Genomic DNA, 24,306 nt, shown 5'->3' with positions numbered 1-24,306 from the left:
GCAAACACAAATTCTTTGGTATTATCTTCATTTAATTTGTCTTAAATGAAAAAAACACAAAAAGAATTGCCCTAAAGCCAAATTGGATATAATTCCACACCAAACATAACAAAGAGGGTGGATAAAAGTATTGGCACTGTTCGAAAAATCATGTGATGCTTCTCTAATTTGTGTAATTAACAGCACCTGTAACTTACCTGTGGCACCTAACAGGTGTTGGCAATAACTAAATCACACTTGCAGCCAGTTGACATGGATTAAAGTTGACTCAACCTCTGTCCTGTGTCCTTGTGTATACCACATTGAGCATGGAGAAAAGAAAGAAGACCAAAGAACTGTCTGAGGACTTGAGAAACCAAATTGTGAGGAAGCATGAGCAATCTCAAGGCTACAAGTCCATCTCCAAAGACCAGAATGTTCCTGTGTCTACCGTGCGCAGTGTCATCAAGAAGTTTAAAGCCCATGGCACTGTGGCTAACCTCCCTAGATGTGGACGGAAAAGAAAAATTGACAAGAGATTTCAACGCAAGATTGTGCGGATGTTGGATAAAGAACCTCAACTAACATCCAAACAAGTTCAAGCTGCCCTGCAGTCCGAGGGTACAACAGTGTCAACCCGTACTATCCGTCGGCGTCTGAATGAAAAGGGACTGTATGGTAGGAGACCCAGGAAGACCCCACTTCTTACCCCGAGACATAAAAAAGCCAGGCTGGAGTTTGTCAAAACTTACCTGAAAAAGCCTAAAACGCTTTGGAAGAATGTTCTCTGGTCAGATGAGACAAAAGTAGAGCTTTTTGGGCAAAGGCATCAACATAGAGTTTACAGGAGAAAAAAAGAGGCATTCAAAGAAAAAAAACACGGTCCCTACAGTCAAACATGGTGGAGGTTCCCTGATGTTTTGGGGTTGCTTTGCTGCCTCTGGCACTGGACTGCTTGACCGTGTGCATGGCATTATGAAGTCAGAAGACTACCAACAAATTTTGCAGCATAATGTAGGGCCCAGTGTGAGAAAGCTGGGTCTCCCTCAGAGGTCATGGGTCTTCCAGCAGGACAATGACCCAAAACACACTTCAAAAAGCACTAGAAAATGGTTTGAGAGAAAGCACTGGAGACTTCTAAGGTGGCCAGCAATGAGTCCAGACCTGAATCCCATAGAACACCTGTGGAGAGATCTAAAAATGGCAGTTTGGAGAAGGCACCCTTCAAATATCAGGGACCTGGAGCAGTTTGCCAAAGAAGAATGGTCTAAAATTCCAGCAGAGCATTGTAAGAAACTCCTTGATGGTTACCGGAAGCGGTTGGTCACAGTTATTTTTACTAAAGGTTGTGCAACCAAGTATTAGGCTGAGGGTGCCAATACTTTTGTCTGGCCCATTTTTGGAGTTTTGTGTGAAATGATCAATGTTTTGCTTTTTGCGTCATTCTCTTTTGTGTTTTTTCATTTAAGACAAATTAAATGAAGATAATACCAAAGAATTTGTGTTTGCAATCATTTTCAGGAAGAAACTGAGTATTATCTGACAGAATTGCAGGGGTGTCAATACTTTTGGCCATAACTGTATGTGATCTGGCCATGGTGTGACTGTATTTGTCCCTTGCATGTGGTATTATTCAGTCACTATTTGGTGGTAATATGCGATCCGGCCATAGTGTGAGGGTATTTGTGCCTTGTGTGTGGTATTATTGTTCATTTTAAAAAATGTATGTGACTTATTCCTTTAATGAAAAATAAATAAAAATTATTACCATAAAGAGTACTGGGTTTTTCATAGAAATGTTTAATGGGTTAGATTAGAGTAGTGTCCGGCCAAAAGAGTCTACCTTATCATGGTGGTGGCTTAAAAAAATCTTTTGGCCAAACAAAAGCTGATGGCTATTTGTGTGATGTGGTGTTCAATGTGAACTGTTAATCTTGTGATTGGTGAGGACCTGGTGGAGAAGCTGAGTTTTTCCAAGATTTGGTGGTGGGACTATAATATGCAAATTGCCTCTTCAGAGAAAAAGAGGACTTGAACTCTATAACGCCACCTGTTATTAGCGATCCTACAAGTCACAATCAACCCTTTAACGAGTCTTGTAATATGACTTGGGATAAAAGCCAAATCAGAATCTCAATTTGCAGAACTGGTATTTCGAGCTATTGGCTCTCGTCAGTGCAAATTATGAGAACTGATTTGGCTAGGTGGTGGGACTATGGAAGGTTTGCAGGGTGGAAGTGGAGCCTGAGCGGAGTCTCAAGTGTGCCTGAAAATTTCTGGTGGCAGCCCTGTTTAAAGCTCCATGGTACATCCCTAAAAACTGCAGTTTTTTATGTTGGTTCCATTTAAAGACAACCTTATGGATACTGTATGGATTTTAGTCACCATCTACACATATATCAACATCCTACCTAGGTTAAACAAGAAGGTATATGTATGAGCACTGATGTGAAAGGCAAAGGTCTCAATAACAACATGACACCAGCAGCCCTCAGGCTTTGGACTTCAAGTGATCATATCTCAGGAGTGAAGATGCTATAAAACAGTTTTCACATTTTTGTGGCACGCGTTATGGACCTGTTATCAAATTCTTCTTCATGGTCTCTTTTAGTAAATTATTTGGAACCATATAACATTCATTTTGTCTTTAAATACTCATTAATATTTTAGATAAATATTCATAGTGTTTGACCATCATGAATTCATGACCCTGTAAAAACAGTTCTTAACCTGCCGAGTTTCTTCTCTAGTGCACTCAGTCTGTGCATACAGAGAAATAAGAAGGGAGCCAAAATATAAATTCCTACAGGAATATTTGAGGAGAGGAGAACTTGGCTATTTGTTTGTGGGAGATCTATTTATGTTTGTAAATAGAAGCATATACTTGGTTGAACAGAAGTAAAGAGTTTTTTGAGATGGGGCAATATAAATTCAGACAGTCTCCTGGCATTTATTACCTTTTTATCCAGTTTCCATTGGACACTTTTATTGTTCGTTTCCATCAGAGATTTCTTGGATGGTCTGAATTGAATCCAATGAGGGCTCAGCTATAAATAAATAGAATTATATCAGACAAACAGAGGAAAAATAATTTGAGGATGGCTAAAACTAAGCAAAAGATCCTAAAATAATCTACAGATGTAACAAAATGAGAAAAGAACTAACAAACTTCAACCAGTTTAGCATCTCCTGTGCACTTACATCTAATGTATCCTGTGGTTTATACACCCATTTAGCGCTAGCTGCACTGGTAATACACTCAGATTTTTTTTATTGATATCATGTACATGCAATCATTTTGCTGTTCCATGTTTAATTTACTGCATATGTAGCATCCTTGCTACAAGCTGCATTTACAGTGTCTTGAAAAAGTATTCATATCCTGTGAACCTTTCCACAGTTTGTCACGTTGAACTCACAAACACAAAATTTCTATACTTAAAAAAAAAAAAAAAAAAAGTGCTGGCCGGTTAACACAATTTTATAAATGTCAAAAACCCCTATTGCTACTTGGATGCCATAATAAAAAATGTATAACTGCGTTAAAAACAAAGGTGGCTGCTAAGGGACATTACTATCCTAGATGGAACCTTCTGTGAATATGGTGGAATCTCACGGAACTAATAATGGAACATAACGTCCAACATGTAAACCATGTGGAAGTCTAGTTTGAAGATTAAGAATCCATAAGATTTCTCAGATTAATAAAAGATGCTGATAATCCGCTCCCCTAATTGGTTTATGCAATTTTTTAATTATAGGCTATGTTCCTAGAATGAGCTTTTGATGTGTTTTTTGATGTTGCATAATTTCTGCACCTATTATTTAAAGTAGGTTACTTGTGTTCTTTCATTGCATTTTTGCGTGCGTTTTTTTAATATTAATTTGCTCATGTTTTTGACACTGCGCTTTTTTTGTCTCTCTTATGGTGTCATGCTTTAAATAAAGCTGTTTTGCTTTTCATACTGTTTTTTTTTTTTTTTTTTTTTTACTTTGACAACTTTATTCCTAAACTTACATGCGGTTTACTTATATTTTTTATGAGTTTCCACCATGGAAACGCGCTAAAAATGTATGTGCATTTTGTACCTGCGGATTTTCAGCATCTAATGTAAGTCTATGGGTAAAATCTTTACAGAAAACTCAGCGTACCAGCAACAGAATTTGACATGCACCACACTTGAGTTTACACAGTGCAGTGTTAAAAATAAGCACAGTGAAGACGAGATTTCTATAAATCGCATCCACTTTGTAAGATACTGCGTTTTTGACGCAGAAAAAAAACAGATTAAAAAAATCCACCAAAAGCTCATCATGAGAACATAGCCTTAAAAACCTGAAAACCCTTAGTAAGACTTGGAAGCTGTAAAAATATACTACCGTTCAAAAGTTTGCGGTCACCCTGACAATTTTCTGTTTTCCATGAAAACTCATACTTTTATTAATCAAATGACAACCTAAATGAATTTAAAATCTCGTCCAGACATTGACAAGGTTCGAAAAAAAGATTTTTATTTGAAATAATAATTTTCTCCTTCAATCTTTGCTTTCGTCAGAGAATGCTCCCTTTGCAGCAATTCCAGCATTGCAGACCTTTGGCATTCTAGCAGTTAATTTGCTGAGGCAATCTGGGTAAGTTTCACCCCATGCTTCCAGAAGCCTCTCCCACAAGTTGGTTTGGCTTGATGGGCACTTTTTGTGTACCATACAGCTCAATGGGGTTGAGATCTGGTGACTGCGCTGGCCACTCCATTACAGATAGAATACCAGCTGCCGGCTTCTTCCCTAAATAGTTCTTGCATAATTTGGAGGTGTGCTTTGGGTCATTGTCGTGTTGTAGGATGAAATTGGCTCCAATCAAACGTTGTCCACAGGGTATTGCATGGCATTACAAGATGGAGTGATAACCTTCCTTACTCAAAATCCCCTTTACCTTGTACAAATCTCCCACTTTACCAGCACCAAAGCAACCCCAGACCATCACATTACCTCCACCATGCTTGACAGATGGCGTCAGGCACTCTTCCAGCATCTTTTCAGTTGTTCTGCGTCTCACAAATGTTCTTCTGTGTGATCCAAACACTTAAAACTTGGATTCGTCTGTCCATAACACTTTTTACCAATCTTTCTCTGTCCAATGTTTGTGTTCTTTTGCCCATATTAATCTTTTCCTTTTATTAGCCAGTCTCAGATATGGCTTTTTCTTTGCCACTCTGCCCTGAAGGCCAGCATCCCGGAGTCTCCTCTTCACTGTAGACGTTGACACTGGCGTTTTGCGTGTACTATTTAATGAAGCTGCCAGTTGAGGACCTGTGAGGCGTCAATTTCTCAAACTACAGACTCTAATGTACTTGTCTTGTTGTGCAGCGGGGCCTCCCACTTCTCTTTCTACTCTGGTTAGAGCCTGTTTGTGCTCTCCTCTGAAGGGAGTGGTACACAACTTTATAGGAAATCTTCAGTTTTTTGGCAACTTCTCACATGGAATAGCCTTCATTTCTAAGAACAAGAATAGACTGTCGAGTTTCACATGAAAGTTTTTTTTCTGGCCATTTTGAGAGTTTAATGGAACCAATAAATGTAATGCTCCAGATTTTCAACTAGCTCAAAGGAAGGTCAGGTTTATAGCTTCTCTAATCAGCCAAACTGTTTTCAGCTGTGCTAACATACTTGCACAAGGGTTTTCAAGGGTATTCTAACCATCCATTAGCCTTCTTACACAGTTAGCAAACACAAAGTACCATAAGAACACTAGAGTGATGGTTGTTTGAAAAGGGCCTCTGTACACCCATGAAGATATTGTATTACAAACCAGACATTTGCAGCTAGAATAGTCATTTACCACATTAACAATGTATAGAGTGTATTTCTGAATCATTTAATGTTAGCTTCATTGGAAAAAACTGATTTTCTTTCAAAAATAAGGAAATTTCTAAGTGACCCTAAACTTTTGAACGTTAGTGTATGTAGAAAAGAAAGGGGTCTTGTATGAATGTAATGGACACACAAAATTGGATAGAAGCACATGAAACTAATAATGGAACATAACATCGCTCTTTAATTTTAATCCTTGCAGGAATCTAGTTTGAGAATTGAGAATCCAAAAAGTTTCAATGGTTAAGAAAAAAGTGCTGACAATCTCCTGCCATGGCCTGTTTCTATGATTTTTCAATGTCAAAAACCCCTGTTGCTGAATGGATGCTATAATATAAAATGTATAGCTGCATTAAAAAGAAAGGGGTTGCTATGAGAGAATACCACCCTAGATAGACACCTGGAAGCTCCTAGTGAATGCTATAATATGTTTAGCTGCATTAAAATTAAAAATATCATTTAAATGCTCAAGAATATGGGACAATGAGGGACACAGTCCACATGTTTGCACATTTTGCAGGGAGTATGTCCACATCTAAAAAAAAAAAAAACCTTATGTAACAATATTTTCCAAGAAGGATTAGTTAAATGACTGTGTGACAATTTGTTTCCAATAGTTGGAGCACGACGAGCCACTGCCCTAAAACCCTGATCAAAAATTTGACGAAGCCTTTGTTCCTCAAAAAAGACATGCTGTTAACTCTTTGTTGGGGGTAATTATGTTTGTTCAATCTAGTATGTAGCATATTCACATGTAATGAAAAATCCTCAGGTCTGTTAAAATTTTTTAATACATGTTAATTTCCCCTGGGGTATTCCCTTGATAACATGGGAGATATTAGCTGTAAGTATGGTTTTACCAGCCCTTTTTTGACTGTTAAGTGTAGTAGTAATGGGTTTTCCAGCAATACCTTCTAACGTCAAAATCAAAAAGGTAATATTATTTGAATGGCAAAAAATGTAAACTGAAAGAATTGTTGTTGAAATAATCAACAAAGCTAGGAATGGCAGACGATATATAATGATGCCAGATGAGGACCAAATCATCAATGTATCTTTTTGTAAATATAATAAAAAAACAAGAACAATAAAAATACTGTCCCACTAGTTAACCCCTTTAGTGAACCCCTTAAAAAAAAAAAACTAAGCAAAAAACACTGCTTTATCATCATACCGCCGAACAAAAAGTGCAATAACACGCGATCAAAAAGAAGCATATAAATAAACATAATAAATATGATCTTGTCCCGCAAAAAACGAGCCGCCACACAGCGTCATCAGCAAAAAAATAAAAAGGTTATAGCTCGCAGAATAAAGTGATGCAAAAATAATTATTTTTCATATAAAATTGTTTTTATTGCATAAAAGCGCCAAAACATAAAAAAAACCTAAACGAGGTATCGCTGTAATCGTACTGACCCGAAGAATAAACTGCTTTATCAATTTTATCGCACGCGGAACGGTGTAAACGCACTCCCCAAAAGAAATTCATGAAATGCTGTTTTTTGTGAATTGTGTCCCAAAAATTGGAATAAAAAGCGATCAAATATTGTCACGTACCCGAAAATGGTACCAATAAAAACGTCAACTCGTCCCGCAAAAAATAAGACCTCACATGACTCGGTGCGTCAAAATGTAGAAAAATTATAGCTCTCAAAATGTCGGGATGCAAAAACTATTTTTACAATAAAAAGCGTCTTTTAGCGTGTGACAGCTGCCAAATATAAAAACCGCCATAAATAGTAAATCAAACCCCCCGTTATCACCCCCTTAGTTAGGGAAAAATAATAAAATAAAAAATGTATTTATTTCCATTTTCCCATTAGGGTTAGGGGTGTATTGGGGTTAGGGTTGGAGTTAGAATTGGGGGTTTCCACTGTTTGGGCACATCAGGGGCTCTCCAAACGCAACATGGCGTCTGATATCAATTGCAGCCAATTCTGCATTTGAAAAAGTCAAATGGTGCTCCTTCCCTTCCAAGCTCTGCCATGTGTCCAAACAGTGATTTACCCCCACATATGGGGTATCAGCCTACTCAGGACAAATTGCACAACAACTTTTGGGGTCCAATTTCTCCTGTTACCCTTGGGAAAATAAAAAATTGATGACAAAAAAATATCATTTTGTGGAAAAAAAAATGATTTTTTTATTTTTATGGCTCTGTTATAAACTTCTGTGAAGCACTTGGGGGTTCAAAGTGCTCACCACACATCTAGATAAGTTCCTTGGGGGGTCTAGTTTCTAAAATGGGGTCACTTGTGGGGATTTTCAACAGTTTAGGCATATCAGGGGCTCTCCAAACACGACTTGACACCTGCAGACCATTCCATCAAAGTCTGCATTCCAAAATGTCACTACTTCCCATCCAAGCCCCGAAGTGTGCCCATACAGTAGTTTTCTCCCACATATGGGGTATCAGCGTACTCACAACAAATTGGACCTCAACTTTTGGGGTCCAATTTTTCCTGTTACCCTTGGGAAAATAAAAAAATTGGGGACTAAATGATCATGTTTGTGGAAAAAATGATTTTTTTTATTTTCACCCCCGGGCGTTATAAACTTCTGTGACGCACTTGGGGACTCAAAGTGCACACCACACATCTAGATAAGTTCCTTGGGGGGGTCTAGTTTCCAAAATCGTGTCATTTATGGGGGGTTTCCACTGTTTTGGCACATCAGGGGCTTTCCAAATGCGACATGGCATCCGATCTCAATTCCAGCCAAAAAGGTCAAATGGCGCTGCTTTCCTTCCAAGCTCTGCCATGCACCCAAATAGTTGTTTACCCCCACATATGGGGTATCAGCGTACTCAGGACAAATTGCACAATAACCTTTGGGGTCCTGATACCCTTGGGAAAATAAAAATTGGGGGTGAAAAGATTTTTGTGGAAAAATATGATTTTTTTTTTTTAATTGTACAGGTGTACATTATAAACTTCTGTGAAGCCCTTGGGGGTTCAAAGTTCTCACCACATATCTAGATAAATTCCTTGGGGGGGTCTAATTTCCAAACTGGGGTCACTTGTGGGGGGTTTCCACTGTTTAGGCACATCAGGGGCTCTCCAAACGCGACAAGGTGTCCAATCTGAATTCCAGCCAATTTTGCGTTGAAAAAGTCAAATGGCGCTCCTTCCCTTCCGAGCTCTGACATGCGCCGAAACAGTGGTTTCCCCCCCCCCACATATCAGGTATCAGCGTACGCAGGACAAATTGCACAATAACTTTTGCAGCCCAATTTTCTCCTGTTACCCTTGGTAAAATAAAAAAAATTGAACCTGAAGTAATTTTTTTGTGAAAAAAGTTAAATGTTATTTATTTATTTTTTTTTTAAGAATTAAAAAAATTCCTATGAAGCACCTGAAGGGTTAATAAACTTATTGAATGTGGTTTTGAGCACCTTGAGGGGTGCAGTTTTTAGAATGGTGTCACTTTTGGGTATTTTCTATGATATAGACCCCTCAAAGTGACTTCAAATGTGACGTGGTCCCTAAAAAAAAAAAAAAAAAAAAAAAAAAAAAAGTGTTGTAAAAATGAGAAATCACTGGTCAACTTTTAACCCTTATAACTTCCTTTATAAAAAAAAAAAAAAAAAAATTTGGTTCCAAAATTGTGCTGATGTAAAGTAAACATGTGGGAAATGTTATTTATTAAGTTTTTTTGTGTGCCGTAGCTCTGTGATGTAAGGGTATAAAAATTCAAAGTTGGAAAATTGCGAACTTTTCGCCAAATTTCCGTTTTTTTGACAAATGCAAGTTATCACAAGTTAACGTGCAAACCACCGTTGGGAGTAAAGGGGTCAACAAAATGTCTGCCGTATTGCACAAATGCGTCACGGCTCCACGCTCCGTCCGCATCCCCTAAGGCATCCTTTTGGTCCAGTGTGGGACAGTTACGTCACAGGAAGTTCTCCCTTTGACCAACACTGGTTTCCTGGATGGCCGGAAGTGATGCGGCAGCGGCCATGCATCTGCCTCCCATGTGCCGACCCGATTGCGGCGTTCATGCGATAAACCTGGGGAAGTCCTGATATAAGACAATCATGCACAGTCCACACAGCCCCCAGAGGAAGCCCACCACATGAAACGCGTGTCGGGGCCACGGCAGGAAGCACTAGTCATTCCACATGGGTAAGCACCTTCTGGCAGCACTATTCACGGCACTTTACATACTGTGACAATCCTGGTCTTCTCCTCAGGCTCCACATCAGCATGAGGACCATAGTCTTTTAGTCTTTTGGGTATTCTCCCTATACCTTTAAGGGAGATACTATATCTAGACTCTTTGGATGTAGTACACATATTTTTTTTAACTGCCCTGATGTGTTTTTGTATTTGACACCTGACATCTGCCATGACCTAGTGCTTCTGCGCCTTGTCTTCACCATATCCATTCATCTTTTATTACCTTGTGTTACTGACTATTATATATATTTTTTGTTATATGTACCTTTTCTATATTGATGAACACATACAGTGTTGCTCATTTCAATATTTTATACACATTCTTGTAGCATTGAACTCCTTCTTATTTGTAGGACAGCGACTGAATCTGCAGAATAGTGAGTTCAGCTCTGGATTATAATAGAGAATGTAACTCAGGATCAGTAATGTAATGTATGTACACAGTGACTGCACCAGCAGAATAGTGAGTGCAGCTCTGGGGTATAATACAGGATGTAACTCAGGATCAGCAATGTAATGTATGTACACAGTGACTGCACCAGCAGAATAGTGAGTGCAGCTCTGGAGTAAAATACAGGATATAACTCAGGGTCAGTAATGTAATGTATGTACACAGTGACTGCGCCAGCAGAATAGTGAGTGCAGCTCTGGGGTATAATACAGGATGTAACTCAGGATCAGTAATGTAATATATGTACACAGTGACTGCACCAGCAGAATAGTGAGTGCAGCTCTGGAGTATAATACAGGATGTAACTCCGGATCAGTAATGTATGTACACAGTGACTGCACCAGCAGAATAGTGAGTGCAGCTCTGGGGTATAATACAGGATGTAACTCCGGATCAGTAATGTAATGTATGTACACAGTGACTGCACCAGCAGAATAGTGAGTGCAGCTCTGGAGTATAATACAGGATATAACTCAGGGTCAGTAATGTAATGTATGTACACAGTGACTGCACCAGCAGAATAGTGAGCGCAGCTCTGGAGTATAATATAAGATGTAAGTCTGAATCAGAAGAAAATAAGCAATGTAGGTTACATTGTAGGTATGTATTATATCCATATGTAAACTGTAAATATGCAGTCAATGGAGCATGCATCTGTTTTAGTATAATTTTACATGATAGAACAATGTTCTGACCTGTTTTGGTATTTAGTACTTGGTTACTTACTTGTTTTTTTCAGTTTCCAATTGACATACTCAGAGGTTGTAGACTGATGCTTCACTTTACATCTGAATGTTTTCCAAAAGTCTTCCTCTTTGACAGTGTGCTGGAAAGAACTTGTCACATAATAGAGTTCATTTTCTTTTGTATCAGCTTTAATATCTTGCTTAGAAATGACTTCTGTCTCTCTGTACCATAATACTTGTATGCTTTTTCTATAAAAAGAGTGAATTCTGCACTCCAGATCCAGCCGATCCCCAACCTGGTAGGAGTTTTGCTTTGTCCGAATTGGGTCTAACTTCGCTATAGCTAAAGATAACAAAACAAACAAACAACTTTTAAAAGTCAGTTTCAGAATAGCTTGTCCTAATGTGGTCAAGAACACGTGCTGATATCTGTCCATTGCTCTAATGAGATTCAACTTGTGACTTATTAATCACGTTTTACCTGTTCTATGTAAATAAAATATAATAGCTTAAATATTTGTGGCCCAACCTTTAGAATATGTCACAAATATAACATCATGGGGGTCCAACAAGAGGCACCCCCCAACGACCAGCTGCTTGCAGCTCCAGTGAGGGCTGTTCTTAGTTGTATTACATCATAGATCTAGTTCACTTCAATAGGAGCCGAACTACAGCTCCTGAAAACGGCTGCTACACAATGTATGGAGCTATGCTGTACCAGGTCTGTTCAGTGTTTAGATCTGTCCACTCCCGGAGCTGTTCAGTCGGGGTACTGGATCCCATCAAAATCATAATGTTGACCTAGACTAACCACTGATCATCAATATCTAAACAGTGAACAACCCCTTTAACCGCATAATTGCATAAAGTCAAGTTTTGCATCTTCCTGTTGCACTTTGGGTTTCAATTTCTCAGTCTTTTTTTACCACCTTGACATATTGTCAATAATTGCACATATGCATTGTTTATATCCAGTAAAACCTATTGTAATCTTGCATCCATCTGATACGAGTGATTAGTGGTTTTTCCTATAACAAACCCTACGTGTCAATAGAAAAGGCTTTTTAACTTGTGGATGTAAACAAGAATGTATCAGAAAACAGAGAGAGTGAAAATTGTGAGTTATCACAAAACTAAAAAATCTATCAGTATGTTAGGCTAGTTTCACATTAGCGTTTACGGCCGCAGCGTCGGGCAGCGTACGGCCGCCGATAAGCTCCGTCCCCTGCCGCGCCTCCGCCGGTAGCTCCGCCTACGGACGCATGACGCTGCATGCGTCCTGCGTCCCCTATCTTTAGCACTGGGGACGCAGGCCATGCGCAGTATGCATTTGGCGTCGCATGCGTCCTTTTGACGCTGCGCCGACCAGCGCCAAACACAACAGGTTGCAATTTGGTGCGCTCGGCGCAGCGTCATGCATCCGTAGGTGGAGCTACCGGCAGAGGCGCGGCAGGGGGCGGGCTTAGCGGTGGCCGTGCGCAGCCCGACGCTGCGGCCGTAAACGCTAATGTGAAACTAGCCTAACATACTGTGAAACTAGCCTTACACTAATTTAGATTTAGCTGCATGTAACCAGTCCAAACAGTTTTAACCAGTTAAAGACCCCTATAGGCTATGTTCATATGCAGCTTTTTTTTTTGGCTACTTCTAAAAGCCACCAGGCAAATGTATGTTGGAGCTACTGGGCATTTATATATGGTAATTTATTTTTATGCATGTTTAGATGTATCTGCTGGGTGTCTTTGCATGTAACTATTTTACATGTTCATGTGGATATTGTAAATAAATATTAAATAACATGGGGGTACCCTGTTATTTCTCCATCACTTTATGACATTCATGAACCCATACCATATTATCCATTTTTCATATGTTTTTTTTCCCATGATTTTTCCTTTATTATTTGTATTCCCCTCTACAGTGGGGCAAAAAGGTATTTAGTCAGTCAGCAATAGTGCAAGTTCCACCACTTAAAAAGATGAGAGGCGTCTGTAATTTACATCATAGGTAGACCTCAACTATGGGAGACAAACTGAGAAAAAAAAATCCAGAAAATCACATTGTCTGTTTTTTTTTTCATTGTATTTGCATATTATGGTGGAAAATAAGTATTTGGTCAGAAACAAAATTTCATCTCAATACTTTGTGATATATCCTTTGTTGGCAATGACAGAGGTCAAACGTTTTCTGTAAGTCTTCACAAGGTTGCCACACACTGTTGTTGGTATGTTGGCCCATTCCTCCATGCAGATCTCTTCTAGAGCAGTGATGTTTTTGGCTTTTCGCTTGGCAACACGGACTTTCAACTCCCTCCAAAGGTTTTCTATAGGGTTGAGATCTGGAGACTGGCTAGGCCACTCCAGGACCTTGAAATGCTTCTTACGAAGCCACTCCTTCGTTGCCCTGGCGGTGTGCTTTGGATCATTGTCATGTTGAAAGACCCAGCCACGTTTCATCTTCAATGCCCTTGCTGATGGAAGGAGGTTTGCACTCAAAATCTCACGATACATGGCCCCATTCATTCTTTCATGTACTCGGATCAGTCGTCCTGGCCCCTTTGCAGAGAAACAGCCCCAAAGCATGATGTTTTCACCACCAAGCTTTACAGTAGGTATGGTGTTTGATGGATGCAACTCAGTATTCTTTTTCCTCCAAACACGACAAGTTGTGTTTCTACCAAACAGTTCCAGTTTGGTTTCATCAGACCATAGGACATTCTCCCAAAACTCCTCTGGATCATCCAAATGCTCTCTAGCAAACTTCAGACGGGCCCGGACATGTACAGGCTTAAGCAGTGGGACACGTCTGGCACTGCAGGATCTGAGTCCATGGTGGCGTAGTGTGTTACTTATGGTAGGCCTTGTTACATTGGTCCCAGCTCTCTGCAGTTCATTCACTAGGTCCCCCCGCGTGGTTCTGGGATTTTTGCTCACCATTCTTGTGATCATTCTGACCCCACGGGGTGGGATTTTGCGTGGAGCACCAGATCAAGGGAGATTATCAGTGGTCTTGTATGTCTTCCATTTTCTAATTATTGCTCCCACAGTTGATTTCTTCACTCCAAGCTGGTTGGCTATTGCAGATTCAGTCTTCCCAGCCTGGTGCAGGGCTACAATTTTGTTTCTGGTGTCCTTTGACAGCTCTTTGGTCTTCACCATAGTGGAGTTTGGAGTCAGACTGTTTGAGGGTGTGCACAGGTGTCTTTTTATACTGATAACAAGTTTAAACAGGTGCCATTACTACAGGTAATGAGTGGAGGAAAGAGGAGACTCTTAAAGAAGAAGTTACAGGTCTGTGAGAGCCAGAAATCTTGATTGCTTGTTTCTGACCAAATGCTTATTTTCCACCATAATATGCAAATAAAATGAAAAAAAACCAGACAATGTGATTTTCTGGATTTTTTTTTTTCTCAGTTTGTCTCCCATAGTTGAGGTCTACCTATGATGTAAATTACAGACGCCTCTCATCTTTTAAGTGGTGGAACTTGCACTATTGCTGACTGACTAAATACTTTTTTGCCCCACTGTATATGTATTTTTATTTCTCTGCTAATATTCAGAAGTTTTAACATTTGGTATTAATCAAAATGTACATTTTATTATTCTAGAATTTATTCGCTTTTTTGGTTATGCATGTGAACATAGCCATATAATGTTCTTACACCAGCTGATTGGAGGACAATATACTGTGCGCTGGACAATCCTTATGTCTAAGGTTTTCCTATTAGCCTTGGACAGGGAGGCAATGGTCTAAATTACTCTCCCCAATTTTTCTTTTATTTTGCATCAACACATTACATGAGCCATAAACTTTATTCTCTTTTGCATTGACAAAGCTGGTGGCTTGATGGGAAGGGTTGCAGTTATTCTGTCACAATTTGGGGAGCATTTACTTTGTAGGGAGAGACCTAAGAGTTTAGCCCACCCAGCCAGCGGAGTTACCAGATGGCACGTTCTAGGCTTTTTTTTTCTTAGATGTCTACCATAGGGAGCTTTCCCCTGTTTCATGCTGCCAGTTTTTGTAAAAGGTAAAAGAAAAATATCATGCTTACTTTTCACCCTCAATAGAAGTTCTTTGCAAATAGGCGACGGCAGACTTCCATGCTGAATTTTCATAGTAAGCACGGCCCCATCGTGTTGTTGGAAGTTGGGAGTTATATGTACGTCACAGATGCAGTTAAAGAAAATTAGTTTATCTCTTGTTACAATTGGATCCAAGTATATGGGATCATTCTTGGACTGTAGAGGTATTTCCAGCTCATTATTGTTTTCATGTGAATTATTTCTGTCCTCTATGGAGTTCCAGGAACAGACTTCAGTTTCATTTCCGAATCCGATGCCTTTCTTCAAATACAAGGTTATAGTAAGATCACGTGGTCTGAAGCCTGATATATAACATTTCAGAGTACTCTTTTCCAAATGAATTAGGTCTTCCTTAGTGATCTCCGAAACACTCGGTGACGCTGTAAAGATCCAAAAATGACACAATTTATTACACTTGCTAATACAAATCCTTCAGAAACAACAACTCATTGGTGGGGAGACATTCAGTAAGGTAGCAAGCAGGCATACACATTGTGTACTCGCACATACTGTAGGCTATATGGCTATAGGTGAGCAGGTTAATATGTCAGATAAGGGGACAGTAGTATTATCTTAAGCCATATAGCGGTATAACATCCACAAACAGTAAGGTGGCTGACAGGGGGTGGTCCCTTTCGGCCCCGAGACAGGCTGACGACAGACGCAGAAACTCGTTCAACCAGGTCCAACTTTATTGGGTGTCCTCTTGACATCCACTGCAAACACGACAGCTTCTGCCCCTAGTCCCTGGTACCTGTCGCCTCCTCCTACTCCTGTTTGGTGAAGACCCCTGGGTTCCTTCACTGTGGCTGCCATTAGGCCCATGGCCACAGCGCTTCTCCGTCCGAGTCTGCCCTCTGCGACACTTACTGCTCCTTCAGTGTCCAGTCATCCGGTACGCCAGGCCTCCTTTGTCCTGCATCCTTCGCACTGCAGCTGTCCTGTCATGGCCACCCCCCCGACTATCCGTCTCTCTCCTCTGTCTCTTCCTGGGCTCTGCTTACTTCTGTCTTCTCCTGAGCTTTTCTCTGTCTAACCCTGAGACTCTTTCCTTTTATCTCCTTATTCTGGAAATCCCCTTCCCAGTCCCGTAACTCCGCCCACCATGATTCTGCGTTTCCCTAGCCTAAAGCTGCTAAGCCCTTTTCTCACTACTCTGTCTCTATCTTAAGAAACAGGAGAACAACCAGAGTATAGCATAAAAAACATGAACAATCTTTACTGATGTATACATCGCGTTTCGCTACTCCACAGTAGCTTTATCGAGGGGAAGCTACTGTGGAGTAGCGAAACGTGCGTCGGGGTGTCCCGGGTAGCCGCTGCTGTGCCATTATGTGAGTACTTGTCTGCTCTTCTCTCCCCTCCTTCATGATTGGTTTATCATTGTGTTACTGGGTTGTGGAACGTTATATATATATATATATATATATATATATATATATATATATATATATATATATATATATATATATATAGGTCATATGGCTGGCCGAGCCTCATTGAATTGTTACGTGGCTCCTGAATTGCAATGATCAATGGTTTAACTCTTTGTATTTAACACTCTTTCTCTAACCATGGGAAATCTATGATTCATTAGAGGGGGTTTTTTTTGGGCGTTACTTTACAGTGTTGTGCTACATATTCCGGATTCACTGGTGTCTATACATTGTCTATGTTTCTCATGCTGTTTTTATTTTTTGTATACATCAATAAAGATTGTTCATGTTTTTATGCTATACTCTGGTTGTTCTCCTGGTTCTTCTGATCCTTCAGCAGAGTGGCGAATCGCACTTATTCGGGTGTGTGTACACCCAGTGCTAGTTTATGATGAGTCTGGTTTTGGTTGCACTATCTGTCTCTATCTTGTGGCCAAAACCCGGTACTACTCTGTCTTTTACTAATTCTAGCTGTTGTCACCCACATATACTTTCTAGTCAGAATAAAGCATTGTACACATCACCTTTTACATTCTCCTTCTTTATCAGACCGGTCCATAGATCAGTCCACCCCCTACACCACATCTGTAAAGAGTTTTCATGATCGCCATGATTTTCCTTGAATTATGTCCAAGTACGGTCCAAGGTTAATTCATTACCTACCAAATTGACCCCATTTCATGATGAAAATCTAGCACTGTGGTAACTAAAAAAACAACAACAAATAAAGTGTTTCTTTGTTTTGTTTTTTTTTTTAAATGTAATGCCAATGTATGCATGGCAATGTAAATTATGCACCAGGACCAGTCATTTCTCTACCAGAGAGGTAAAATACACCACATTATGTGGCCTGTGGTGAGAGGAGTCTGAAACCGCAGATTCTGTGGGACTGGTGTGAATACTTTGCGGCCCTCAGAAAAAGCACAAATTAGCCAATAGGAGATGTTTTAGCATTCAGAAGGGAGTCAAAATGGCAGCACCAGCACCCCTAGTTATCTGACAATAGAAGTACATACAAATGAAATATCTCCTTTATTTGTGATAAGCCAAACCCAATAAGATACAATATTGAACTTTAATCCTGGTAGCTCCTATCACCAGTTGATTTTCCTATTTGCCCCCAACCTTCGGACTTCTTCACACGTTATATTCACACGTTATGGTCATGTGTCACTTTTTGCTGCTATTTTGCCAATTGGAGGCCTTAAAGGATTACAAGGTATTCACACTGCCATTGCATCTCCAGTCCTATTACATATGTAACAAGGTTTTCTTAGTAGAGACTGTGAGTAAACGTTTTACCTTTTGTACATTTGTAGTATATTACTAGTGCCGCCATAATAAAGAGTATAGTTGCACCAATCCCAAATGCAATCCATACTGTGCTATGTCCTAGAAGAGAATAAAGACAACAAAATGAAGGTATGTACAATTAATCACAGTGATGGGGTTAATGACAGGTCCTCATATGACATTTTCACTATGAATTTGTTTCCTAAAGTAAAGCAGCACTAAACCGAGAAATGAAGGAAATAAACACCTGAAAAGAAAACATGAGCAACTGACTCTCAAAATCAATAATCTAATCTACCTACAAGGTCTTTATCAATGTACAAACAAGTACTTGGCACATCTGTGACCGAATAGAAAGACACGTCCATCATTAGATGACCTGTTACATTAGATGTAGAAGACAAGTCCATTATTAGATATGGGAAAAATTTGCTCCCCATTCCACTCTTTCTTTCTTAAAACAATACATATCACTATTAAAGTGATCAAGGTTTCAAGGAAAGGTAGAGGCCATATTCAGCTGCTGTTAGATATACAGATCTCACATCGCCATATGTAACCACAAGTGGTAACCTAATGCTGTGAGCTATAATACATCACCCCGGTGTTTAGTGGCCACCTAAAAACAAGTGTTGTAAAGTCTATAACTAGAGCCCTGTTATCCACTGGCTCTGACACTTACCTTCCTTAGCAGTGACTGAAAGAGTAACATTACAAGAAAGCTTGTCTTTCAGTGACCGGTGGGTAATTACACAGGAATATACATCTCTGTCCTCATCTGTGCTCTTGGGCTTCACAGACAGCACATTTGTCACATTGTACGTGTCATTTTGGCTCAGGACTGGTTCAGTGGTGCAGGATCGGCTGTTCAGTACAGTATTGGAAGAAGCTGTGCTGTACTTCACCCATTGTATTGTTACAGGTTTCGGAGAGTAGCCGTTCACATTACATGTCACAGATCTCTCTGTGTCTGGATTCATCTCTAGCCTGGAGTCACTCAACGTACAAGTTGGCTTAGCTGCAAAGAAAAACATTATAAATTATTGCGTAGTCACTGCTCATGGACAAGCCGTGAGGCTGGGTAGTTAAGAGGTCCTGGATCAGTTACCAAGAGGGCTCATAATAAACAAAAGGGGTTAGCAAAGGCGCAGTCAGGTCACAGTTTGAGATCAGAATTCCAGGAACGTAACGGATCAAGACAAAGGGGCTAGGCAAACGGATGGTAAGAGGCAAGCTCTAAAGTCAGATAGCAATACTGTAGATCAGAGACAGAACACTGAAGAACAAGGCAAGTATGCACCACTGAGCTAAGACTACAACTAGCAGTAATCAGAGGCAGGCAGTCAACTAAACAGCCAGGGAATCAATCAGAGCTGTAGGAAACCCAGCACACTCTGGCCCTTATATGGCGACTTTACTGTCACTCAAAATGCTGACAACACACCCTTGCCCCAGACTGGACGGCAAGCAGTCCAATCACAATATTGACAGCTAAGCAGGCACCTGCCCCAGATTGGACGGCAAGCAGTCCAATCACAATACTGACAGCTAAGCAGGCACCTGCCCCAGACTGGACGGCAAGCAGTCCAATCACAATACTGACAGCTAAGCAGGCACCTGCCCCAGACTGGACGGCAAGCAGTCCAATCACAATACTGACAGCTAAGCAGGCACCTGCCCCAGATTGGACAGCTGAGCTGCTAGTCACCACACTGAGTGTAAGAATCGCGAAACAATGCTTGTGATTTCAGACTCGTGGTTAAAAACTCTTATTTATTCATAAAGTTGGTGCAGAGGTGAGGTCACAACCACAGACCTAATTCTATATATCTAATATATAAAGCTCATGTGTGTGTATGTATGTATGTCCGGGATTGGCATCCGCATCGTCGCAGCTACAGCCACAAAATTTGGCACAGTCACACATCTGGACCCCGAGAGTGTCCTAAGCTATGTTGTGAGGCGAAATTTTAACCCTGCGCATTCCAATTCTGCAAACAATTTTGCCCCTATCTACATAATGGGGGGGAAAAAGTGTGTATCAAGCCCCGCCCCTCATTTTCATGTCATAATGGTTGCCATGGCGACGCTGATGTCGTCATAGGTTGCAAGCCCCTCGCTCATTATGATGTCATAATGGTTGACTATGAGATGGAGGATGGGTATATGGGCACAGGACTATGGGATGGAGGATATGTATGATAGGTATATGGGCATGGGACTATGGGATGGAGGATGTGTGATGGGTATATGGGCACTGGACTATGGGATGGAGGATGTGTGATGGGTATATGGGCATGGGACTATGGGATGGAGGATGTATGATGGGTATATGGGCACTGTACTATGGGATGGAGGATGTGTTTGACTGGTATATGGGATGGAGGATGTGTGATGGGTATATGGGCACTCGACTATGGGATGGCGAATATGTATGATGGGTATATGGGCAATGGACTATGGGATGGAGAATATGTATGATGGGTATATGGGCACGGGACTGTGGGATGGAGGATAAATAACCACAGTTGGTTACTATGCCCGGGCAGCACCGGGCTCTTCAGCTAGTTCTAAATAATATAATAAAGATATTAAACAGCATTTAATACCCAAATTATCAGGTTAAAATTTGTATGTTCCTGTGTGTTGTGTCTGCTGCTAATTTTCTGCAGAGGAAACAAACACTCTGAAATCTCATTGTGGAATGGGTGTGGATTTCCCTCACATTTAACCCTTTGCACTAAAAAGGGGAAAATATGAACTTACAGTCGCAGCATGAAACGACAGGAAAGAACAATTTGCACTGAGGATTTTCAGCTACGTTTTTGACCCGTGGGAAGGTGCGCAAAGGATATGTTTACACAAAACACTGGTGTATACTTGGTATTTTTTTTTGCCCTGAAACATTTTGTTAATGTTTTTCTGAGGCGTTTTCTGTTAAATTGCTAAAAAAAAAAAGTTTGAAAAGTTTTCTCATGGTTTTTAAAGTGACTCTAAAGTAGAGGACGCCGGAATCTGTACGTCTACCGCAGCACAGTAATTGTAGTCAATGACATGATAGAGCTTGCAGTTCAGTTTCGTGAGTGTTGGATTTTGCAACCCTGATCTGCAGTGTTCAACATCACCAAAAAAATCCTATGAGCCGTGTGTATCTGATCTCAGCACTTACCTGATACCTGTAGAGTGACTTTACTTGTCGCCTTATCAGGAGTGACGAAAACAATGCAGGTGTAGTCTCCTTCATCGCTGAACTGAAGGTTGGGTAGCTGCAGACTGCCATCTCCTCCCAGAAGTCCACTGAGTGGTATGTGTGACCCAGGTCTGTCAACTTTGTAATGTGTACCATCAAAAAAATAAACCTCTTTTTCCTTAATTTCTGATGTTTTCATAGTCCAGCGCACAGAAACTTTCGAAAGATCCAGAGGTGACATCTTATAGTCAAAAAAGACACAAGGTACGGTCATGTTATGACCCAGCAGAGCCTGTATAGGGGATTCGGTCCTACGGATTGCTAAATCACCTAAAAGATAGGCAAGAATAATCTAAATTAGTAGCAAATTTAATACTGCATGTTTTATTTACTTAATAAACTAAAAAATGGAGGCAAATAATTATTTTGGTGCAGTAAAAAGAACTTAAATGGATTGATCCATTTTAGAAACTGCTTGTCCCTGGGCGCAGTTTGTTATATAAAACAAAACCCACTGCGCGTTACTCACCCGCCCCAGGTCCGGAGCTCGACTGCTGCTCCCGCTGTTTGTTATTGCTGTGGCCGTATTCCCAGGTAGCATATATGCTGTGTTTTTCTACTGTTGTTTTTTTCTACATGTTTCCTGTAGTTGTCCGCACAAAAATACGCTATAACAATCTTCTCTGATTATTACATTTTTTTAAAGATTGTTTTCATTTATTGTATTTGATTTTAGTGCAGATCTGAAATGGCACTTTTAATATTTGTTATTATTGATTAACTTTCTTTCTGCACTTAAAACACAGCTGTGTTGTAAACGTGATTTTTTTTTTTTTTTTTTTTTTCCCCCCCTCCGGCTCCCTATAGAAGCCGATGGAGAAAAAAACTCATTAAAAATGCACAATTCAAGTGTCTCTAAACAGCGAGCAAGAGTTTTCATAAAATCACATCCACTTTGCTTGGACAGTTAAATGCAGCATCTTTATATAGAACTAGCTGAAAGGCCGGTGCTTCCCGGGCATAGTAACTAACTACGGTTAGTTATAACAAATTATAATGGATATATATATATATATATATATATATATATATATATATATATATATATATATATATATATATATATATATAAAAAGGGCAGCACTACCAAAATTAAATAGTTGGTGCAAAACTTATTCAGCAGTGTCCCAACAGCCAAATTAACAAAAGTAAAAAAAATAGGCAGCACTCAAATTAAATGTGAAAAAAAAGTGGATACTTTACTGATCCTCAAGGATCCTTGAGGATCAGTAAAGTATCCACTTTTTTTTCACATTTAATTTGAGTGCTGCCTATTTTTTTTTACTTTTTTTTATATCTATCTATCTATCTATCTATCTATCTATCGGAGTGTAGAGCCCCGCCCACTCCGCATAGCCACATTCACTATAATATCCCACATCATCCCGTCAGCCAGAGCCACCGGACTACTACCCCTAATATCCCACATCATCCCATCAGCCTGGGGTCAAAACCAGAGTGCTAAGAGGAACGGTCCTAACTTCCATACTGGGGATCCCTTTTAAGAGAGGCCTGGGGTCAGAACCAGAGTGCTGAGTGGATTTGTCCTGACTTCCATACCAATGATGCCTTAAATAGAAGCCTGGGGTCAGAATCAGAGCGCTGCGGGATTTACCCTAACTTGCATATCGGAGATCCCTTTAAGAGAGGCCTGGGGTCAGTACCAAAGTGCAGAGTGGATTTGCCCTCACTTCCATACTGAGGATCTCTTTAAGAGAGACTGGGATCAGAACCAGAGTGCTGAGTGGATTTGATGTGACTTGCATACCAATGATCCCTTTAATAGATCCCTGGGGTCAGAATCAGTGCATTGAGGGATTTGCCCTAACTTACATACAGGAGATCCCTTTAAGAAAGGTCTGGGGTCAGTACCAAAGCGCAGAGTGGATTTGCCCTAACTTTCATACCAATGATCTCTTTAAGAGACCCTGGGGTCAGAACCACAGAGCTGAGTAGAACGGTCCTAACTTCCATACCAGGGAAGGTGTGGTGCCCCACCGTCCAGGTAAGTTGGAGGCTCCTGACCACGCTTCAACACTCGCACCCCACACAATAGAGTAGTTCAGCAAAACCACTTTGCGGCTCCTTGCTTAGAGGCAGAGCACCTTTGATGGTTCCCTGCTTGGAACACTAGACGTGCTGGGAGGTGGGTGGAGTTTAGAGTACATATAAAAGAGCGGGACGGTTCCAGGATTGAGGTTCAGTTGAGTTCAGAGGTTGAGGAGGAGTGGGGATCCCTGGAAGAGTAATGGAGGAAGGAGTGCTGCAGCTGCCTCAGTAATCTGAGCCAGCTGGCACGGGAAAGGAAAGAAGGAGAAGGACATTGAACCGAAGCCTGAGCTTCCATAGAAGGGAAAAGACAAGTACGGAACGTAGGAATAAAAGGGAACACAGAGGACATGGGTTAGAGGAAGAACCCTGCCTAGAAGTTCTAAGCGCAAGGCCGGGGCCCGGTCCCCGAGGTTGTATGGACACTAATGGTTCTGCAGCAGACACCGGTGGAGTAGTGGGCTGTAAATGCACTACTCCCATCTAAGACTTGAGGGCACAACAGCAACACGGATAGAGAGCCGGGACTTAGGAGTAGAGAGTCCCCGAAGCAGGCTACAGCTGTCTGCCGTGCAAGTAGAGTTCTTGGGAACATCTGTCAGGAGGAACTCCAGTGTAACACAGTACTAGGAGATCTTCACACTTAAAGGCGCTATAGAGGAGACGTTCAGAAAAGGCACATAAGTTGGCGGAGCATGGAAGGGAGCATTCCATCTTGCCTGGAGGTTGACTGCGTCCCTGACCCGGCGGACACGGCACAGAAGCGGGCACTACAGACTGTGAGTAAAGCTTTGGAACTACATGCCCTGGTGTCCTCCATTCCATCCTGCGTCCGTCCGCCTGGCACTGCTACATCCCCTGCGCCGGACACTACACCAGCTAAGTGTCTCCACATCTACACTGCCCTGGGACAACAGCCCTGCCTGTTGAGGGCTATAACATCATTGCTACACCACACCATCTGTCCCAGAGGATCTGTCTGCGGCGTCGGCTTAACACCTCCCTTGCCGAACACCACAGGTGGCGGC

General features: G+C 40.9%; 1 protein-coding gene across 1 annotated transcript in view; it reads right to left on the bottom strand.

Moving 5' to 3' along the window:
* Window positions 1-24,306, bottom strand: part of LOC141092461 (uncharacterized) — a 58,382-nt gene that overhangs the window by 9,723 nt on the left and 24,353 nt on the right. Inside the window, exons 2-7 of the mRNA XM_073578624.1 lie at window positions 21,149-21,499; window positions 18,662-18,997; window positions 17,989-18,078; window positions 15,220-15,630; window positions 11,209-11,511; window positions 2,937-3,026 (exon numbers count right to left, since the gene is read on the bottom strand). Of these exons, the coding sequence (XP_073434725.1) occupies window positions 2,965-3,026; window positions 11,209-11,511; window positions 15,220-15,630; window positions 17,989-18,078; window positions 18,662-18,997; window positions 21,149-21,499 (1,553 nt within the window). The 3' untranslated portion in view covers window positions 2,937-2,964. The remainder of the gene's footprint in view (window positions 1-2,936; window positions 3,027-11,208; window positions 11,512-15,219; window positions 15,631-17,988; window positions 18,079-18,661; window positions 18,998-21,148; window positions 21,500-24,306) is intronic.

The sequence above is a fragment of the Dendrobates tinctorius genome, unplaced genomic scaffold (assembly GCF_039654945.1).
Source record: "Dendrobates tinctorius isolate UK_male_01 unplaced genomic scaffold, ASM3965494v1 ptg000059l, whole genome shotgun sequence".
NCBI lineage: Eukaryota > Metazoa > Chordata > Amphibia > Anura > Dendrobatidae > Dendrobates > Dendrobates tinctorius.
Note: the sequence above shows the minus strand (reverse complement) of the source record. Positions and strands in the feature narration are given on the sequence as shown.